The 22,230-nt window shown below is 40.1% G+C and overlaps 1 protein-coding gene across 19 annotated transcripts in view; it reads right to left on the reverse strand.

Moving 5' to 3' along the window:
- Positions 1–22,230, reverse strand: part of dst (dystonin) — a 96,866-nt gene that overhangs the window by 62,555 nt on the left and 12,081 nt on the right. For 13 of the 19 annotated variants that reach the window (XM_046401700.1, XM_046401687.1, XM_046401689.1 and 10 more), the window contains 11 exons: positions 14,352–14,413; positions 12,630–12,719; positions 10,912–11,010; positions 9,638–9,715; positions 8,452–8,544; positions 1,616–1,782; positions 1,364–1,476; positions 1,078–1,184; positions 881–1,000; positions 401–496; positions 184–311 (listed from right to left, as the gene is read on the reverse strand). In XM_046401700.1, the coding sequence (XP_046257656.1) occupies positions 184–311; positions 401–496; positions 881–1,000; positions 1,078–1,184; positions 1,364–1,476; positions 1,616–1,782; positions 8,452–8,544; positions 9,638–9,715; positions 10,912–11,010; positions 12,630–12,719; positions 14,352–14,413 (1,153 nt within the window). The remainder of the gene's footprint in view (positions 1–183; positions 312–400; positions 497–880; positions 1,001–1,077; positions 1,185–1,363; positions 1,477–1,615; positions 1,783–8,451; positions 8,545–9,637; positions 9,716–10,911; positions 11,011–12,629; positions 12,720–14,351; positions 14,414–22,230) is intronic. The other 6 variants (XM_046401702.1, XM_046401704.1, XM_046401703.1 and 3 more) reach the window with 1 other exon arrangement.

Raw genomic sequence — 22,230 nt, forward strand, 5'->3', positions numbered from 1 at the left:
GGGCTTGCAATACGATGCTGGAGAACTCTGGTGGCACCGACCTCACTCACATATTTTGTCACATCAACTGCAAGTCTCTTAAATACTGTCAGTGAAACTAACATTAGATTGCAAAAACTCTAAAAATTAGATGTGTTGAGCCAGGAAAAACAAAGTATTAATGCGCTCAGTGGATGTGCATACCTTTCCACCTCAGGCCTCAGGCTCTTCTCTCTTTCCAGCATGGCAACAATTAATTTACCCCATTCCTTTTCCACATCATTAGGATGATGACCCTGGGGTAACTGAATACGTCCAAACTCGATCCACATCTGTCACATGCAGCACAAACACAGACTTGTTATCACTTCTATGTGTGAGACTACAAGCATTAAAGCGACACGTTTTCCCGTTTTTATACCTCAAGCATTTTATAGAGGTTTTTGATTTTTGTCTTCTCGTTCTCTTTCAGGGGGATGTCATGCTCTTTAAACTGCAGATACTGTGTATAAAGTGCCTACAAAAGAAAGAAGAAATTCAGCATCAAAATAAAAATATTATTTTTCTACATTTGTACCATAAAGCATCACAACACATATAAACACATTAGAGATAAGTTTAAGCACGTGTTCACTCTCTCTCTTTGTCTTTAAGAAAAAAAACAAAAAAACAGCTGTATATAAGTGCCTTCACTGGTAAAAGCTATTGACTTCTTGCAGCAAATGGATGCTGCTACTCTCTCGAATTCATCAATCACTTCAAGTCTCACTTCAGCCGCATGTGGGCTGTCTGAAGCAAACATTTATCTTTCACCTGCATATTTCAAGCAATCTGTAAAATGAGACATCTGAGACTCAATTTGCAAAATAAAGTTAATAATAACAATTAAAATCTTCAGTACCTTAAGTTCCACAGGGTTGTTGGGGAATGATCTATCAGACATTACGGCCACATTGTGTTTGATCCACTGGCTGAGGTATTTGATCATGTTTTGGTACTCCACCCATTTGATATCAACATCCTGCTCAGAGAAAAGGGTCATCAGCAATAAGGCACTTTTCAGCACTTGGATTGGGTGGAGTCATGTCATCAACTTACATTAGGACTGACTCCATCAGCACCATCAGGTACTTTGGGGAAGGCATCATACAGTGTTGAGACATATGTGATGACAGATTTTTCATCTGGAGACTGAACGTCGACATCTGATGTGATGACGTGAAAAACAGAAGGGTCACAAAAGCAACACATGACAACGAGCTGTACTCAGATCAATTATCCCTCAAGCCAAAACCCAAGCTGGACTCCACATGATTTATAGCACAAAGCTTTCAGAGTGTTTTTCTGAGTCAAACCAAAATGTGAAAGTGTGCACGCATCTCACCCTCAGGGTCCAGGAGTCTGGCCACCCCCAGCTGCTCGGCTACGGTAAACGCCTGCTCCAAATTGGATCGGTTGGTCTGTGTCGACACACGGCTCATGTCAACCATGTCTGGCCTGCAACAGGGAGAACAAGAGACCAGTAAGGCATGAAAAACAAGGCACAATAACTAAAAGAAAGAAGAAGAAGACAAGTATATGCATTATAAAGCTTTGCTAAATAAAACTCCCTGCAGTTCCTTTGATGTTACAGTACCTGTATTTATGAATAATGGCGTTAAAAAGCCTCCCATCCCTCCAAGAGGTTGTGAAGTTATCACATCGTACGCCTACGTAGCCCTCTGTTATCTGCTTGGACCAGAGCAGCAGCCTCTCCTTGGCTGTCATGTCCTCGGACTCCCCTGTCACGTGGATCTCTGAAATCTGTCACAAAGAGAAATTAAGATGTTAAATACGAGATGCACTGCCATTTTATGTGCACAAAAATCTACCCCAGCCCACTGGTGAGGCACAGAGCACCCCCTAGTGTCACAGAAGCAGTGGTTCTGCCAAATGGATAGACTGAAATCATTATTTTTATTATTATTATTTTGTTAAATGACAAAGTTATTTTCACAGCTAAATGTGCACAAGAATTCACATAAATACAAAACATCAAAATCAAAATGCGTAAATTCAATGACCAGCAATGTTTGAACACAACCATTCCCATCATGACACATCATCAGGTAAAGATAAATGTGTTTTTGTGTGTCATTACAGCTGACAGTGACATAATATGTTTACAGTCCAGTTTACTTATCATTTGTCATTTTTTTATTTGGTAAGGTGGTCCTTGAAAACATTTTAACAATCAGAAGTGCATTAAATGTTTATGTCTCAACAAAGACTGCATAAAGATAGTACTTATTGTACAGAGACAAAAAAGGCTCAAGAGTACATGGGGTAAAAGTTGCATTATCTAGTTCATCAACAGCCGGCAGGTCAGCAGTGTGAGATACAGTTGTGTAATAATGAGTTTACAACATGTTATGCTTACAATTAATATGACCTCAACAAACAGTACCAAATCACCTCAGGCTGGATTACACAGTGTTGTTGTGGCACCCCAGGATTAAAGAACTTTTATGCCATTAAGAGCTTCTCTCTACAGCTCACACCACACAAGAATATTGATTCAAGCCTTTGAAGTTTTTGGTGTTTCCAAAATCATAAAAACACCATATGACAGAAATTATTCTGCTGGAACACAAATCACAAAATATCTGTTTGTATTTTCCATATCACAGGAAATGTTATGTAACAGCATGGTTACATATGCATGGTTGGGCAAACCAACAAACTAACAGACAGAGAAACACTGAGAGCAGATTTTACAAGATAAACCTTTATCAATCAATCAGTCAATCAATCAATCAATCAATCAAACAGCCAACCAACCAACCAACCAATCAATCTCTATTGAGCCCAGAGGAAAGAATCTCCAGCCAAACGCCATCAGTCAAAAAAAAGTGAAAGTGAAAAACAGAAACATTAACATCTGCCAGGTATACAAAAGACTACAGCTCAGACAAGAAGAAGAAGAAGAATCAACTTCATTGAGAGTATATATATTTTTACATACACATACTGAAATTGACTTCTGCATTTGACCCATCCTTAGTTGAACACACATGCAACACCCGGCAAATTACATGCAGTGAAACACACACAGGAGCAGTGGGCAGCATCAGCGCCCGGGGAGCATATATTAGGGGGTTAAGTGCCTTGCTCAAGGGCACATCAGCCAGCTAATGAAGGGGGGGGGCATCTTTTTGCATTAATCACTCCACCACACCCAAATTTTTCCTGCCCGTCCGGTGGGGGAATCGAACCGGTGACCCTCCGATCACAAGCCGCTTCTCCAACCTCTAGGCCACGGCTGATTAACACAGACACAAATAACACCATCCCCAAAAAAATGACAGCGGAATAATCCTCCACAGACTCTTTAACTTCCATAATAACATTTATATAGTCCAACTAAAGAAAAGTATGACAGAAGCAGAACAGGCCTACAGCTGTAGCTGTAAACAAAGGTCGACGGGCTGAAACAAAGGATGATCTGGCCTTCCTAAGAGGGCACTAATTATAACTGTCAAAGAGCTGAATTTTTTTGACTATTGAGTACCGATATGTTTCTACTGGACAGCCTGAGGTTTCCAGACCTCATCACCCCGCACACAGACATACATTTTTAATGACACTGTGACAGTCATCACGGACCAACAAACATAAAGAGTCAATTTAGCAAACCAAATTAACATCAGATTCAGAACAATCTGATGTCATTAATTGTCCCAGCATATTTATGTTTCTTTACCAGAGCACTGCATAACGGCTGATTTTGAAGGAGGGAGAAATTTCTTGAAATCAACAAAACACACCTAAATCCTGGCTGTTGTTTATGTACAAACTAAGGAGAAAACAGGACAGGTCGCTGACTCTGCAGGGAACCAGTGGATTTCAGAATAAATAGCATTTACATCCACAACCCTCAGCTCTCTAATGTCCCCCCGTGATCACTATGAAACATGATTTACAGCATGCGGTTCTACAGAGACCGCTAATTAAGATAATTAATACAATGAGGCATCATTTGTGTTGTGAATGTGCTGAACAAAAACCAAGTCCCCATCAGCAAAACTGAAAAACAATCCAAAACATACCACACAGAAAGTTTTCCAATCTAAGTTATTATTTTTTTCTGACACCGTATAGCACGTACCTTGTCAATTATGATCACTTAAGAAATATTTTTGTCGAAAGAGTCGCTTCTCCATTATACATGTGAATGTACGCTCTAGTTTGCTTGGTAAACTATTGATTGGACTTGAACGAAAACATTAACATATTGTTGCTGTCTGAACATAACAGATTTGGAGCATAAATATTTTAACACAGGAATATGTTGCCAAAGTACTGTTCACATAACTTCCATTACAGGTGATACCTGTACATATAATAAACAATGGAAGACATGCTGAAAGAGTATAAAATTATGTAATTATAAAATCAGTTTAACAAAATAAATTGGCGTTCCTCTAAAGAACTCCCATAGAACTGCATATATTTTTGCTGTAGTTCTTAAAAACTCACCAAAGTTACATTACAACCCAAACAAACCCCTTATTAATCTATCATGCCTCCCGCCCCTGATGTCTATAAATAACACATAATAACTTTACCTCGTGTTGGGTGGAAATACATTTGGCAGGAGCTGGAAGAGATTCTACGTAACCAGAGCAGGTGTAAGCCCTCCGTCTCCTCTTCCTGTGTGCTTGAGAGCCCCATATAATCTTGGCAAACACTTCCTCGCTCCCGGGTCTGTCATTACCCCTCAGAGTCCGCAGCATGTGCTCCACTGCTCCAAAGCTAACAGCCCTCCTTAACTGGCGTTGTAGCAGCTTTTTCACAAGCAGACCATCCTTAGCCGAGGCCCCTTTGGAAGTCGTGCTAACGCCATGAAGCTTTCCTTCAACTGTAGACCTGCTTCTGTCACCATCTGTCAGCTCTGTAGAAAACCTGTCTAACCTGTAAGCTAGACTCTCGCCACCTGGTTGATGAAAGGGATCCCTGAGAATTAAAACTGGCACCTCTCCGACATAGACACCCCTGCTTATGCTTTCCTGCCTTGATAGATGTGTCTTCACCTCTGATGGTTTATTCAGCTCAGCTTGGGACTCCTCTATCTTCCCATCTGGGCCATGTTGAAGCTCCGCACTATTGCAGATGGCCTCGCTTGCAACTGCTTCACTTCCAGGACTCCTAAGAGATTCAACATGCTGAAAATCCTCTGATTTCCTCTTTTTCCTCTGAAAATAGCGGCGACCTTTGAGCTCCTTGAATCCAGGGTTCAGTGGAGCTTTCTTGGGGTCAACATAGTATTCCTCTTTCGGGCCTCGAACACAGCCACAGATGTTTCCCATGGCTGACAGTCATACAGCACTGTCCCATTGACAGTTTTGAACTCCCATCGGCAAGTTGTTTTCAGGCAAAGTATACAATGAGATCCGCTTGATCTGAAAAGCCACTATCCCAGTGACACGAAGTCATATCCACACAGTGAAACTCACACACAATAAGCAATGGCAGACAACCCGGCAGCCAGAGATAAAGCTCCACTCAGAGCAGAGTTGACTTTTTCCAATCATTGACTCTCAGTGACTCACAGCTTAGAGCCGGTCAGCCTGTCCCTCTCTCTCTCACTACATTTCTCTCTTGCTCACATGCTCCCTGTTGGATCTCTCTTCTGACACTGGAATCCTTTCTGACCTTTGAAACATTTCCCTTGCTTTGCTAATCCAGTACAAACGCCATAAATGCACACACAGTCGTAGCCCACGTGCTTGCAGCTCTCAGCTGGGAAAGAATGAGAAACACTTGTGGACAGACCTGTTTCAGGCTGGCAAGTCTGCTTCGTCTACATAGCAAACATGTAAACATCACCGGTTAGGTTTCCTAATATTTTTGTGTGTAATGATGGGCGAAGGGAGGACAAGGGATAAACATCTATTACACTGTGAGAAATTTTGGCTCAGCAGGTTTGGCTGTATGAACCAGAACAGAGTCCCAGCCATTCAGAACGGCTTTGAAAAACAGTACAGCTCAGGTCAATGAGAGCAGCAGGAGCAGAGGCAAATCCAAGCTGGACAATAAAGTCCTTTCATTTTGTCTATTAATCAAGCTACACACAATGGCAGAGCCAGAGGTGGGGCTTAAGTCCAATGGTTTAAACCAACACTATTATCTGAACGGATCACCACCACCGCAGTTTGCGAGGGCAAATGCTCTGACCAGGAAGTGATTCACCATATAAAGCCATTACAAGAACTGTAAAATAACATCGGCTGACAGACTGTGAAACAAGACTGCTGTGGAGAAATCTATCAACACTTTTACATGGCAAAAGAGAAATAAGTTGTGTGTGAAAGAGTAAACGTAATGGCAACACACGGCCCAACTAAAAATAACAGTGTGCCACAGTGAGCTTGCAAAATTTGAACGCCAATGAAGTTTCCCTGAAGGTCAAAGTCACCTGACAGCCATACAGGTCAAACTACAGTCTCCTGATGACTCCAGCTGCCACTTATGGCCAGTTTATAATCAAACACTATCAAATACTCATGTTGTACATGTTACGTAACAGTAAAAATTGCAGCTCATAGCATTTATATGACTTATATTGCCTTACTTGGTACAGTTTTCTATTCACAGACAATGTTTCATTAACAGTGAATGAATGTAAAGCAATGAATCATGAATATGTGAACAATATATATGTCCCACACAGAGACAAAGAGAGTCAATCAGGGCAAAACAAACGGACGAGACAAACAAGCCTAGAAACACCTGACAGCAGTGCATTGTCACCAGTCATGCAAAAATTCACACTACACTCTAGTATTCTCACCAACATGTTCCAGGTGACAATACAGTGTGGTCACCATTGTGAAGAATACAACAACAGTGGTAGCTTTGTGTGATGAAATCAACTTCTTATCTCTACAGACAAACAGTGGATAGTATCTGAAACACCAAAAGGTAAGCAGTGAAAGCAGCTGAGCACATCAGTTAGTGTAAAACAAATAGCCCTCAGCAACGAGAAAAGCAAACAAATCATGTCCTCCAGACAACCTAAGTCTTTTATACAGGAACTGATGTTGAATATTTTAGGCCAAAGCAAGTCGTCCAAAAGCACGTAATATAAGAACAATGTTGTGTTCATACATGTCAGTCTGCTATCATACAATAAAGGCAAACGTGTATCCTACAAATCAAGAAGAAACAGGCCCAGTGCTGCAGGATCCACTGCTCAGGGGCTTGCGTGAGACTGACAGCAGCAGGTGTTGGCATCATCACTGACGCTACCTGTCAGCGCGTTTTTTCCCTCATTATTTCAAAAGGGACATCAGTCGTAAAGATGAATTCTTGTTGTAGAAAAACATACTAATTCCATACAAAGTTGCAAGTCTGAAAGTTTACTGCAATATTCTTTTGCTTAACCTACAGCTGAGTACGTGCCAAAGATATTAATAATCCAATGCAAGACAGTCAGAGAGAGGGAGAGGGTGAAAGACGAACAGAGTGAGAGCGACAAATGGTTAAAGTATGACGTTTATACATGTTGTTGGATTTTGGACAGATACTGCAAATACTTCAGTGAACACCTGGCTACTCCTGCCATGCACAAACACAGACCAACCCACTTCAGCAATAAAATGATAAGCACTGCCAGAGAGAACATATTTGAGAACATTCAGATAGAAATATAAACTCAGCCCAGAGCACAAAAATCAAAAACTTTTAAGTTTCTTGGTCTTCAAGCGTTTGATTGTAACGATTCATGTACAAAGGTAAAACAAGATAAAAATAAAGCAAAACAAGAAGAATCTGTTTTAAATCTCATCTAACACATAAAATAAAGCTACTCTCGAGCAATTTTTACCTGAGCTCAAATACAAATCTAATACATCCTGTGAATACCAAGACATTTCTGCTACTGGGAGTTACCTGATGCCAGGTCAACTCTAACATCAAATATTACACTATAATGTTCCATGAGTGAGACAGCAGTAACTCAGCATGATGTATGCTGCACAACTTTGACACCCTGTGGCCAAAATAGAAACATCCATCGGGTGGGCGTGTGAGGGGTTGAACTCACATTAAAAGCATCAATCTGAGGGGAATTTATCAAGCTATTACCCAACACAATCCTAAAACATGCCACCATTTCTTTTGCAATGACATAAAGGTAACCTTGTTGAAAATCATCTGCATTAAAATGTCTAAAATATACAAGAGATCAACTTTGAGCAGGATGTAAAGACTCATACAAAATACACATATATGCTATGTGTATTTTACTATACTATATACTATATATACATAATATACAAAATTGACAGCCCTGATCACTGTGAACTCATCAGTTACATGTGACATAAGAAAATGAAAATAAAAGTGATAATGCATTATCTGGGTGGTAAAAAATCTTACTTAGCAATTAAAAGCACAAGAATTACCCAACAATAAGATGAAAACACTGACCTGAAAGTGCAGAATTATGGTCCAGATCAATCCCAGGGTCAGTTTTGGGTTCCCGTCTGTGATATCATCATTCCTGATATTTACAAGTTTGACCTGCCAGAAAACACATAATTAATATGTTGCATATTGACATGTTCAAACCCTGCTCTTGAGTTTCTAAATAACGGCATTCAAATTCAGATTTATTTGGTGTGTAAATCAAGTGCAAAACGCAATTGTAACAGTGTTTTGTTTACTTTGACTCACGTGCCTGTCAATTAAGCAGCACCACAAGGTGGAGCAATAGTCACTGTATCATGTCAGGAAACACTGTCACCATAATCACGCATGTCTCAACCAATAGAACGAATTCTTGCTACTAACTAAATGCTAAGAACCTGATAGGACTGTTTCATCTACCACATATGACAGTGAAAACAATGCGTGTTTGATGTATTTAAATACTGAGATCGGATTTCCATCAGATGACCACAGAGGATGCATGGATGTGTCTCATATGTACTGCGACTAAAACAATAGGGCAACTCATTTGTGACCATCTACGAATTCTTTGTCTCAAGCCTTACATCACATCTGGCTGCAGCTCAGCGAGGCTGTGCTCCTCATCACATCCTGACTGCAGTGGGGGAGGGGAGGGCAATCATAGCTCTTTGACACCCCACTGATGTGATTCTTAGTCAGTGCTCCTTAAATGCTCCTGTAACTGTTTGTGGCAAATGAATAATAATTTTCATTAAGAAAGATGGAAAGTGCCATGAGTCCAAGTACTGGCAGTGATGAAGTAATCCCCACTGAGTGGGCCTGTCCCTGTTCAATTACATGTGTGTCTTTGCTTGCATTTGTCTGCCTTAGTGGTCATGAGTAAACAAATTAATATTAAATATTAAATTAATATAATGCAGCTCCAACAAGACACAGTAGATGCACACATGAGCTGATACATTTACAAGTGTGAAACTTGTTAATTAGGTGCTCTTTCAGTTGGATGCTGCTATGGATCCATGAGATTATAGGAAAGGCATGATCACTGTATGATGGATTTTTATCCTAACTCTGTCTGCAGACTGATTTCTAGTAGCTTCATTCGACGGTCTAAATTACAACAGTGCTGGATCACATGTACTCCAGTTCTCAATCAAAAGCGTGACAGAACAAAAGTTTGAAATGTTCTTGGACTGATCCGTACCTGCCGCCTCTTTAAATAATCCAGTGCTATTTGTACATTCTGGAGCCTGTGGAAGCGCATCCTGCCTCTCTCCCGAGGCTGTGGACATAAAGAGGGAAGAGGTATATGTGTAAGGTAATCAGTAATTCTTCTCAACATCACAGGAGAAATTAAGTGATTAGTAGCATGAAGGACACAGGACATGCTTCCATGTTCTTACCCAGTTATCTGGTGAGAGAAAAACTTACGAGAACACACAAAAAACTCTCCCCACAACAAGAGTGGCCCTTTCTGCAGGCCACTCAAAAACTGTGCATGTCCAGAACATTTTCCACCATTTGCATCTCTAGAAATTTGTGCTTACTATGTAAGAGCAAACCCACTTACCCTTCTAGTTAACACACTCTAACAGCTAACACAAAACACATTATCTGTAGCTCGCTGTGCATTAGACACCAAATGTCATTTTTAACAATAATATCAGGATGCTGGATTGTTTGAGCAACTACCCAATCTCTTGAGGCAAATGCACGTGGTCTATCAGGGGCCACAGCATGAGTTGATGAAATGGAAAATGCATTGAAGCCAGGGTGCAGCAGCAAAAGACTTGTGCTGCATTCAGCCACATTTCTTAGCTGAGCTAAAATAGCTGGGAGAAGGATCCCACTTATTTCAATAGCAAAGCAGCAACATTTAATAAACTCGCCCACCGCAGCTTTCATTCAGTAAATCTCATTCTCCTATGAATCCCTCTTGAGGTTTCAAAATAACAGAATACCCAAAAGCAGCAGATGAAAAATGTCCTGATGCTCATGTAGGTTTGGAGGGCTTTGATTGGATGGCTCAGTCAAAATAGATATAAAGACCCAAGCTTTACGGTCAATTTCCTTTGTAATTTATTGCATCTCTTTAATGCCTTTGGTCAGTGTCTTTGTCTTTAAAAGCTTTAAAAGCCTTTGCGAGGTTAGTGTCTTTTGAAGAAGATTTGAGCATGAAGATGCCTGGGTCTTTAGATCGTGTGCACATTTCTCTGCGTCATCGGCAACATCTCATCACGTAAACAAAGATTTGGACATTATTTCCTCATCAAAAGATGTGGCATTATGAGATATAATCACAAATTTAGCAATGTTGGGAATAGGGAAAATATACTCTATCATAGAGGAACTAGAATAAACTAGAAAAAGACAAATCATACAGTGGGATTGTTTCTACACTCCTGTTAACTGGCCACAAAACGCTCTGAATTAGTTTGTTAAAAGGGGGTGGGTATGAGGGGGACGAGCCACACGTACCCCCTTATCATCATCCACCGTGTCTCCATGCTGCTCAACTGCACATGCTTCTGTCCCACTCACCAACCGCAATGTCTTCAGAAAATCACGCTCCCTTGGCTTATCACCGAAAAGGCAACACATGGGGGGGAGAAAGGAAGACATGGACACACATGGCGGCCAAATCAAAAGAAGTTAGACAATGGACAGAAACCAATTAAAAAAGGGAGAACAGAAGAGGGGAGGAAGTAGAGGGGAAACAGAATGTAAACAGAAAATAGACCAACTTGGAGGATGAAAGTTAGTCACACTGGAGAGGGGGTAACTGCTGGGGCTCCTTGCATAGGTACACATGCAGTTTTATTACAGTAAGGGACATCACAGAATGGTAACATTATGGACTCAGGACTGTAATAACGTACTTCAATATAAGATGAAAGAACGACATGTTAACAGAGAAATGAAATAATACGGCAAGTAGCCTGCTCAATAACATGCAGCACCCCAGTAGCCGCTGTCCTAGAACAAAGTAATACAGCTATACACTGCCAGCTATGTACTCAATATGTGGAGAAATAGACTTAGATAAATATACATATATTGAACTATACAGAATTTCCGCCCTTATTATTTCTGAAGTAAAACGTTCTGATATTGCTATTGCCTGACCACAAAGTAAAGGCTGAAATCATGAAAAATCTATATATCTGGTAAAAATAACAAGTAATCTAGGACTGTTTACTGACAATATCACTGGTTACTTCATTTACACCTCAGTTCTGCATTACAGTTTGTCCAAAATGTGGTCACTCAAGAAGCTATTGAGATGTGAGATGCAAGATGCATAAACAATTATCATGGCTATAGCTGTGGGGGATAAATTAAAATCTAGTGTTCTGTGGAAACACTAGTATTTACTGGTACTGACACGGGTCAACTGGTGATACTGGTGGTCCACCAACACACTACATGATAAGAACAGGTCTGAGCCTCTCCTGTCTGAAATATGCACCCCACCAACAACAAACAGACCTTAAAGTAGATTTTCTTTCACATAAAGTAAAAATTGATGAATCTCACATAGAAGCTATTTTTGTCACTATTGCTTTGAAACCCTATTCATATTCTTTATCTTCTTTTTATTGTTATTTATTTGTTCACTGCTATTATCTGCAGGATCATTTCATTTTCTGATCTTTATATTTGCGTTGGAAGACCAGCAAGCACTTTTGGAAGCTAAAGGGTATCCAGATAAATAATGAAGGAAGCCTTTAGCAGTTAGTGTGTTAAAAAGGAAAGTTAGCAACTGATTATTGGCTGTTATGGGTAATCACCATTTTTAACAATCCACTCAAATTTGTCGGAACATGACCAATTCCATAAAACACTATTCATGTTTTGGTGCATGAAAAATGACAGCAGATCTGATTTCAGACCATCAAATCCCAGGATTTGCTCCTACTATCAGTTACATAAGTGAAAGGAGGAAGGGCAGCTGCAAAGTGTGACAGATTGAGTTCCAGGAAGAGGAGCAGATTTCTCACTTTCCTTATCGGTGTCTTATGACATAGATGTTTTGTGATTTCATAAGACTGATCGTGCTGGAAAGAACTCAACAGAATAACAAAACTTCCACAATTCAACAAGCACCAAAACACCTTCAATATTTTCTAACAGTGTTTTTACTTTCTTTTTGTCTCTTCAAGAAAGACAAACCATAAAAAAAACATTCAACTCACCAATGTGTCTCCAGACAAAACCTCCAGCAGTGAGATCAAGTTATGTCCATCTCGTAGGTCTTCATACAGGTCATTTATATGCTTCCGTACCTACAGACAGAGAAAAGCAAAATGTAAGCAACCTGCCAAAATCACTATCAGACAACTTTTTAATGATTGCTTTTCATTCTAACAAACAGAGTTATACAACTACTGTCCATGTAATCAAAACTGGTGTTGTTTTGAAATATCTGACTGTGGTTACTGAACCATGATAATCTCAATTTCCAAAGAACAGATCTTTGAGATAATACCAGCAATCACGGAAATCTGCCACATCTTACACCTGACTTAAGAACAACTCAACCATCACCCTTGATGTTTCTTCCTCATGTCATTCATTCAGGTTCAGAAATAACTGTTTCGGTTTTCATTTTACAATATTTTTCTCACGGTTCCCTCTCCAGCTTGTGCAGGACATCACCGCGACACTTTATCTAAACACTCGACCGAGCCACTTAACAACTCTGGTTCGAGGTTTTCACCTTCCAGCAGGCCCATTGCTCCTTCCTGTCCTAAATACCGCACCTCTGAAATCACCCTGCTGCCCGCTGACCTGCTTTCACACAGGGCTTTCAGCACTGTAATCTCAGATAGCAGCCACAGCTGTGGAGCCAAAATAGGCCTGCACCCTTGTGCTATTGGGTCAGCAAGGCATGTCCCCAACTATTACTCAGCACCTCTGATTTCTCATGGACCATGTCTGAAGCCTGCTGAAATCTGGCTGTCATAACATGAAATAACATGCAAATATTCCAATCAAACCATTAACTCAAGTTCAGCAGGTTCAGTATGGAGCTAATTGTTTTTATTCACGTTTCTGTTAGTCTCTCCCTGTCTCTCATGAAACAGCACCTCCTGAAGGCAGAATTGAAATCAGCAGTTCCTTCGGGCCTCATGCATCTTTCTAATTGATTTTCATACTGGAAATAATAAATACATCCTTCTTTGAACCAGTGATCATAGAAAGTCATAAACACTGATCCCTATCCCCATCAAGCAAGGATATATACAATTGGCTGGACCCTTGAACTGACTCTTCAGTACAGGTTTGTGGTCCACATCATGCTTTAAAGATGATGACCCAAGAACAGAAAAAAAAAAGAAACAATAACAATCACATGGGAAGTATATACCCTATAAAGTAAAACATTACACATGAATACCAGGCAGTGGTTCTTTTTCACAAAGGCGTATTAGATGAAACATGTCAGTGCTTGCCTGTCTGCTAAAATGTTTCATTAAATTCCACAGACAGATGAAACACCACAGTGAGTGAATCAAACTCCTGAGTCAACAATAGACAACCTGTTGCAGCAGGGGCGCAACTGCACACGTCACGCAAAATGACTTTTACAAAGCTTTAATAATATCTGGGGAGGAGTGTTAGCAAGTTAGGACCTAAGGTGGTGCGTGCTAATTGTTATTTCTGCCAATATTTCTCCAATGGATCGTTTATGTTGGAAGAAAACAGCTTGCAGATTGTTGTGGAGGAAAAAAAAAATGTTGGAGTTGTTACTATTATTTAGTTTTCATCTCTGCATTAATAAATATTGGTCTCATATGAAAACATGGAACATAGATGAAAGAGATTTTAGATCAGTTTTCACATACAGAAATTCTAAATTTGACGTTATAACAGAAGGGGAAAATAGCAAGCAATTATAATGCATGAGTTCTTACCTTCATCAGATGCTGATTTATCCATTTTGTAAATGTCTTCTTCTGCACTCTGTCTCTTTCATCTGAGGAAAAAAATGAAAAAGGCACCTAGTGAATTACAGGGCAATCATCACAGAAGTGTTTGGGTAACACGTAGGACTTTTAAAGAAGGCTGTCATTAGACAAGCCTAATTCTGCTTTGTACATGCCTGCACGTTTTGAAGCATTTATCAGTTTTTTGCATTTTTGCAGCTTAATCTTTTACTTCTGTTGTCAACGTGCTATGTTTTATTTGGATTTACAGTTTCAGTGAGAGTCACATGGAAAAGTATGGACATATGAAGACCGCAAGTCCCAGTGGCTAAAGAGAAGGATGTGATTTACCAGAGGCTGAAATGACATCACTCTCTCCTGCATGCTCTTGACCACATTTTGTTTTTAGCTTCCCGTCACCATAGCAAGCAGACTTTCTGCAGCCAGTGGCACGCATGAAAACAGAACGCAAATGGAAGCAATTAAAAAGCAAAAGGAAACTGATTTAAATTCTCATATTCAATTACTTTCTGGCAGTAGCTGTATGAAGAAAAAGAAAAGCCACACTTGCATCATTATGTTTCGTCATCAACTTTATGAACAACTCGTACTTTTCAAGGCTGTATTTTCATCCTCTATCCCATGTCAGGGCAGAGCAGGATTCAGGCCAGTCACCACAACCATGACTCATTTCACTGCTTCCACGTCTCCCAGTCTGTCAGACACAACTCCTCTAAACGATCCTCAGTGAACACCAAAAAAACTCTCAAGCACAATTGATAACATTAACAACAATTTGCCAGCGCGCTCACTTTGAGTCCACTGCTCTATTTTTCCACAGCACCACTTTACAAGATAACTACTTTCCTGAACTTTGGCCACAGGATTAACAACACAGATAACCTCCTCCCTTTATTAAACCTCAGTGCAAATCACTACATAAGTTTTGCTCGAGGATATTCTATGACCTAACCCTATGCGCAGTAATAGCAAGCACAGGCATGACTAATCTTTGAAGGAAATGCCAAAAAAGCAGTAAGGTTAATACTGACCCATGCAGCACATCAGAGTTACCAGGTGAGCTCTATGCTCCCTCTCGGTCTTTAGCGGGTACTTCATCCTGTGCACTAGCTCCAGAGGGCTGTCGACAGAGCTGTGGTTCAGGTAGACCGAAGCCATGTGGGTAAGCGACTGAAGAAGCGCTGACAGTCTCCGTCTTCTTGCCTACCTGCCTACCAGCCTACCAGCCTCTAGGGCAGCCGTGACTCCCTTTTCTCATCAAGCATCCAGAGCGAGTCCTGTCAGGTTTTCCACGGCTGCTTGCTATTTTGACTTTCCGTTCAGTTTGGTTTGTATCTAGCAGCAGCGCTCAAAACCACAGACAAATCAGTGTTTCTTATTTTGAAAAAAAAAAAAAGAAAAAAAGAAGAAAAGTTCTTTCTCAACATGTTTCCTGATGACTCAAACTTGCTCTGGCAGGATGCAGTCAGTTTATTTAAGCTGCAGTTTCAGAGCAATTACAATAACTTAAAATGACAGCACAAGTCACTTTATTATTAATAACTTAGCTAATATATCTTGAGCAACATGAACATGTTCAACCATAAACCTTAACTTTCAAAGGTTTTCATACAGTGCAGCTGACAAGACCACAATGTTTACATCAGCAGAAATACCTGAGAACACATGCAGGCAAATAGCAATTAACATTTGCCTTTTGTGGCTTAAAAATTGGACACTGATTATTCTGGGTGACCATAAAGAAAGAAACATGCATATTCAGGATAATGTGGAGACCTTATTAGCCCTGTGACAGTACACGCTGCAGATTCTTACATTTAGTTCATCTAAAAATAGTGCATGTGTAAAAGCTGTTGAGAATTGGAAAGTGGGTTGGTCTCGCAATGATTTTACATAACGGTCTACACATCTAGATCAAGGTTTTAGCCAAATGCCAGGGAAGCAACAAATCAGTCTCAGCAGAATCTGACTAAAACATTTATCATTGACAGTATCCTAAGAAATAATAAGCAATAGAATTAAATGTACAAAGTCTGTCTCCTTATTAATAATGTGTGCAGTGAGAGACGTACCAGCAGTGCCATTGCTGATGTGTCTGCCCATGTGACTCCACAGCAGAGCGATAAAGCAGTGCATCCCACAGTAAGTCACCATTTTGGTTTGTAATGCCCATATCTAAGCTCTTTGCTGCATAATATATAAACCTCTCCTGAGAAACTCATTAATATAGATTGGCTGAGCGAGTATTCCAGGAAACACCAGTTATCAGACATGGTCAACAACAGGCTACTGTGCTTCACACACTGCACAGACTACTGCCAACAGACACACTCAGCAGACTCACATCAGCATCAGTCGCCGTCAGATGGTGTGAAAAAGTGCTAAAGTGCCTTTACACTGACTTTATAAACAGAAGCAGAACTAGGAAGCAGCAAATGAAGATGTCTTGAGTAGTGATGAGTAGTGTGGTGCCCTCTTGAGGATCTTGTGAGAACACAAACAAGCATTTGGTTGAGTATCATTCCAAAAGACAATAAACTCTCACGACTTAAAAGCAGTAGTCATGCATTACCAGTACTACAACTAACTAACTAACTACTATTAGTATTAAACAGAAAACTATTTCCATCCCTGTCAGAAAAACAGCGACATATTGTCATATCAAACATCATCATACACTCATTCCCCTGGTGTTGCACAATGTTATCAGTTTAATCAATCATATTCCACATGTCACATCTATTAAATTCTGTAGTTACACTACTTGGGTTTTATTTATTTTACACATATCTCACTTTTTTTCCATGTATAACTGCTACAGTGCGACAGCTGACCATGCAGACACGCACCAGTGTCTTGTCTCACGGTTTAGATTTGCTTCATACACAAAACAGCTTTCAACCAGTCACACCAAACTATCCTTTCAGTTTCACCTGTAAGCCTAAACAACATCCTTGTGAAGATAATTCTGACAGCTGACTGCAAATTTAACATGCAGCAATAGAGATAAGAGGACCAGAATAAAAAACTCAGCCATCACTATTTTGCATTAAGCAAATGTGGAGTTTTAAGTCTAGTATCAGTTATTTCAGGTTTGGTTTCAGGTTTTTAAAAATGACAACACGAGAGCACATACGTGATCACAAACTGCAAACTGCTGAGACGCAAATTAACCAGTGACTACGTAACCAACTTTTTTGGTTCTGGTATGATACTCAGGGAAAACTGATCTTATAATAACATTAACACATCATGTTACACTTGATGACAGTGAATGCATGATGTTTATTTCACTGCAAAAAGTTTCCTTAAAGTGTGAAAAGCCTCCAAACTGTGACCACTGATGACAGCTACATACAACACATCATTTTAACAAAAACACCTTAGATTTACCACGTTGCTTTCAGTACCAAAAAATAATGCCCAGATTTTATTGTTTCAATATTCTAACTTTAAATCCAGGTAGTTTAGAGGACTGGGAAAAGCTTAAAATGTTGTAACCAGCAGTTTGTGACCTCTGACTTTAATGTGTTGATATTTGAAGGGTCATGTAAGCCTGACAAACCACCTCTCTTTCATATTACATCTGGCACACTGGGCTCTGTCTAGAAAAACTATAGTCACCAAAGCCTCCATCAGAAATTTACATTACAGCAGGAAGTTAAACTGGTAGTAGTTAAGTATTAATTATTGATTACTAACAGACTACTGTAATTATTTGCATATGCATATGGAACAGTATATGAAGACTCTTTCACAATGCACATCGCACGCAGTAGCCAGTATTGCACAAGAGTCACTGTGGCCCATGTGTGTGTCCACAGCCATGAGTCGACCACAGCATTCAAACAGGCGGTGTAGAGCTCCTGAGACACTTATTTGTAGACCTCGGCAAAGCACATGTGCATGGCTATAAATAGCAACAAACCATGCTGCCCCTGCAACTTCAGGCCACATAATCTGTGCCACTTACGTGACGTCCTTCATTTCCTCACATACAACAAAGATGACTCAAGTAAATGCTTGTGGTAGAATAAAATCTGCATTAGAGTTGACGAATGAATATGTATTTGTGGACTTTAAGTCTTTGTCTCATATTTTTGGGTGAGTTATCCAACCCAAAAGAACTATCTGTTAGGTATAGGACATATATGGCCACTGCTGAATTTACAGAGACTACAGATTCCTGACACTGGTCATGTCCATCAACAAATAATCTGACTTTTACAACCAGCAGCTGAACAGACTAGAGCACCTCATACCGATCTTTCATTGCTGCATTTCTTCAAGCTTCTTTGAATGGAAGAAAGGATAAACCGTTTAAATTTTTGTTTCCCCGTGTGGCACAGGGGGCCAGTGACACCCAATGGCATCTTGTTACGTCAGAACAGCCTGAAATATCCTCAAATTCTGGGCAGAGCAGCGTTAAAAAGTCCTAGCAATCAAAATCCAGCCTGTGTAATCCTCTTGACCTCGTATGGGAGGGAAACCAAAACAGACACAAAGACTAAACTGAAAAGCCCTCAACCTTCCAGCCTACGACAAGGACTCGCTAAACATTCTTGCTCAACAGCTCTCATTTAACATCTCTTGTGCCACAACCTGCTCAGTGTGCAAAGACGTGTGTACGAGGTGTTGCATAGCAGTGGAAGAGATCTGAATATACAGGTCCGGTCTGGTATGTGTGGACCCTCTGACAGAAAAACATTATGGATAACATGGCATAAATGATATGCTGTAACTTACAGCAACCTAAAATGCTAATCAGATGAGTATCATTGATGGTTTTTGAAGGTTTAATGTACTTTGCAGACAAAAGAACCCCTCCCCCTGCATAAGTGATGACTCAGTACAAAATGGCTACCTTCTTCCACTGCATTTTAATGACCTTGTTGTCAACATGGTGGTAAACAAAAACACAAGTGCGATGATGAGGGGGATACTTGAACATGCATTTTTGTCATTTCTTGTAAGTGAGAACACTGCAGCCTGTCGTCTGACAAGGGCAGGGCAGCATGTGAAAAATGTGCCTGGAACAGCTTAGTAACTGAAACAGGTTGCCAAGCCTTCAAAGCAGCCCTTCCAGTCAGTCTTTTATTCAGTCACCTGGTAAAGACGAAGCAAGAAACCAAGAAAGGGGGTACAATGTCTGAGCATCTCCATGGAGGTTATTATATTGTCTATGACTGAGAAGAAACAAGAGTCCCCTTAAATTCAGGCTAAGTGAATTATTACATTTATAAAATTTCAGGTTGTTCAGAAGTAACACTAAATGTAGCCATTAGTGATGTTCAAGTATAAAGCTTTATGAAAAGTAAATGTAAGATGAAGGTGAAGCTGAGAAAGTGCCCTTAGGCATGAGATATTACTACAAATGGCACTCAGCTAAGTCAAGGAGAGGAAAGGAGGAAGCATTAATGACAGCTAATGGGAAATACACACAAACATTCAAGCACACACACACACACACACACACAGTTGCTAACACGCCACCACTAGTCCTCATGCGTACAACAGCTGCCACAGCCACATTTGAGTGAGTATTTGTACATGTTAGGAAATCTGTTTTGCTCCCCAGACTCTCTTATTCTAGAGAATCCTTCTCAAGACTTAACTTAAATTAATCTGGTCTTAGTTGTGCTACATTCACACAATTATGACTCAACGTAAACAGATTTCTATTTGGGGAAAAAAAAACAACAACACTCATAATAAGGCCGCCAAAAAGACAAAAACACAAATTGCACTGATACCTACTTTAAATATTAGGAAAATGAAGTAAAGAACTGATAGAAGACAGTTCATCAGAGTATAGCCACAGTTTTAAAACAACAGCTTTAGATTCAACACAAAAAACAGATGGAACAACTCAGTTCTTGGCCACCCATGAAACAGTGGAGAAAGGAAAGCTGTTTTGTACTGCTGGTATGGGATTGCTTCCCAGCATCTGCTGCATTGAGCAGAGAAGGGTGGTGCTGCTGGAGTGAAAGAGGAAAGGAAACAGAACGTGAGTCAGGGGTGGGACAGAGAGGCACAAGATGATCTCATGTAAGAGGAGCTAAGCAGAGGTGTGGAATGAGGTTCAGTCATGCTGGCCTTCCCATCACCATGACAGCAGATAAATACAACATTTAGAAATACAACAGTGGACTGGTGTCACACTCAGACAGAGATATAATGCAACTGCATGACATTGCATTAAAGTGATAGTTCATATAACTTTTAAAAGAATATGGTAATATTACTAAAATAAATTCCAGAAGGGTGCATGCATATCTCAAAATGAGAAACATAAGAACAGAATATGAGTGAAGACTAAATAAAATATAGACGTCCTTCTGTGGCTAAAGACAGATGGAGCAGTGAAAAGCTTTCTGAGAGCTCTGCCGGTTTGGATTACACTGCCCATTTTAAATGAACTCTATTGATTAGATCAATGAAGGGCTTGGCTGCATGAACAACATTACATTTTAACATGTGTAGATATAGTGTGCTGTGTATTTACAGTAGAAGGCTAGAAAGCTTTTTGACATTTTGTTTTCCACATAAAACCTTGCAAAACTGAGGGACACGTACTGCAAAACAATGAGATATTTTCTTTCGGCACAGATATAAACTGACATAGTGATCTGAGAAAACATCTAGTTGTAAAAGGAAACCAAAAGGAGCTGTCTGAGGGTCAGAGCAGCTCCTGGTACATGTTAGTGTGACATTAGGGATCTCTAAATTGAGCTGGATGCTGAACAAAAAAATCTAATGCAATTAACTGTCCATTAGCACTTGGGATTTTGGTTGTGGTAGCTGTGAAATTGCCCTTGATAATAAGATAGTCTTGTGATTATATTATCTAAATCATATCAAATCCACTGTATGTTTAAATAGGTTGGTTTCAACTGTCCAGCTATTAAATACCTAATATGCTGAGCTGTTGAGTTAATGGGACAGGGAGGCTACGATGGCCCACCACTGTGCATGCAGAATATTACGATAGAAATGTTACTCTGTAGGTTGTTAAGTGGGTAGAGACCAATTTCAAAGAGTGTGGCTTCTTAACGTTTAAAGCTCAATGAACAGCCAGTAAAGGGAGCGTCACTGCCATCAAGCTGACACATGAACAGGTCTCTGGAACTTGGACGCTGCTCGCATAAAAACAAAGTGTCTTTTGTACGGTAGCAGACAGTCTCCATAGAGGCAGCCTGCTGTGTGTGTGTGTGTGTGTGTGGGCCACTGGGCCATGTGAATGTGATGAGTGGGCTGTCGACATGGAGCAGAGGGGCTGGGCTGGGCAAGGCCCAGGAGGATGGACAAAAGCAGTGACTATGCAAAAAACACAATGCTCTGGAACTAGTTACCGTGTCTGATATTGCCAGATAACACATATGAAATGGATGATCTTAATGATTACACATTTCCTTAGCGTATCCACAGAAGACCCTCTGATAATGAGAGATGAAGTCATAATGCAGACCATAATGATTCACAGACAGAAACGTTAGGCAGACAGTGACAGACCACACCCTCCTATAACACACTACTTACAGAGTCGGCATCCTAAAGAGATATGAGAGTGCATGACGAGCTCATGCACTGTAGTGTACTTTCACAGATTCAGCTTTAGCTAGTACCCTATTTAATCCATTTCGTTTACATTTATTTCTATAATAGTTGTATTTCTTAATACCAGTGGATAAAAATATAGCTGGCCACACACAAAAAAAAATCTGTGCATGAACAAGGGAAAGCAGGTAAAACATTTGAAAAAAATATAACAAATAAAAAAATAACAATATCATGAATAATAACTGTCAAAAAGCAGGACATGTTTATTTGGGTTCAGCTCTACAAA

Source organism: Scatophagus argus, chromosome 10 (genome assembly GCF_020382885.2).
Source record: "Scatophagus argus isolate fScaArg1 chromosome 10, fScaArg1.pri, whole genome shotgun sequence".
Lineage (NCBI taxonomy): Eukaryota > Metazoa > Chordata > Actinopteri > Scatophagidae > Scatophagus > Scatophagus argus.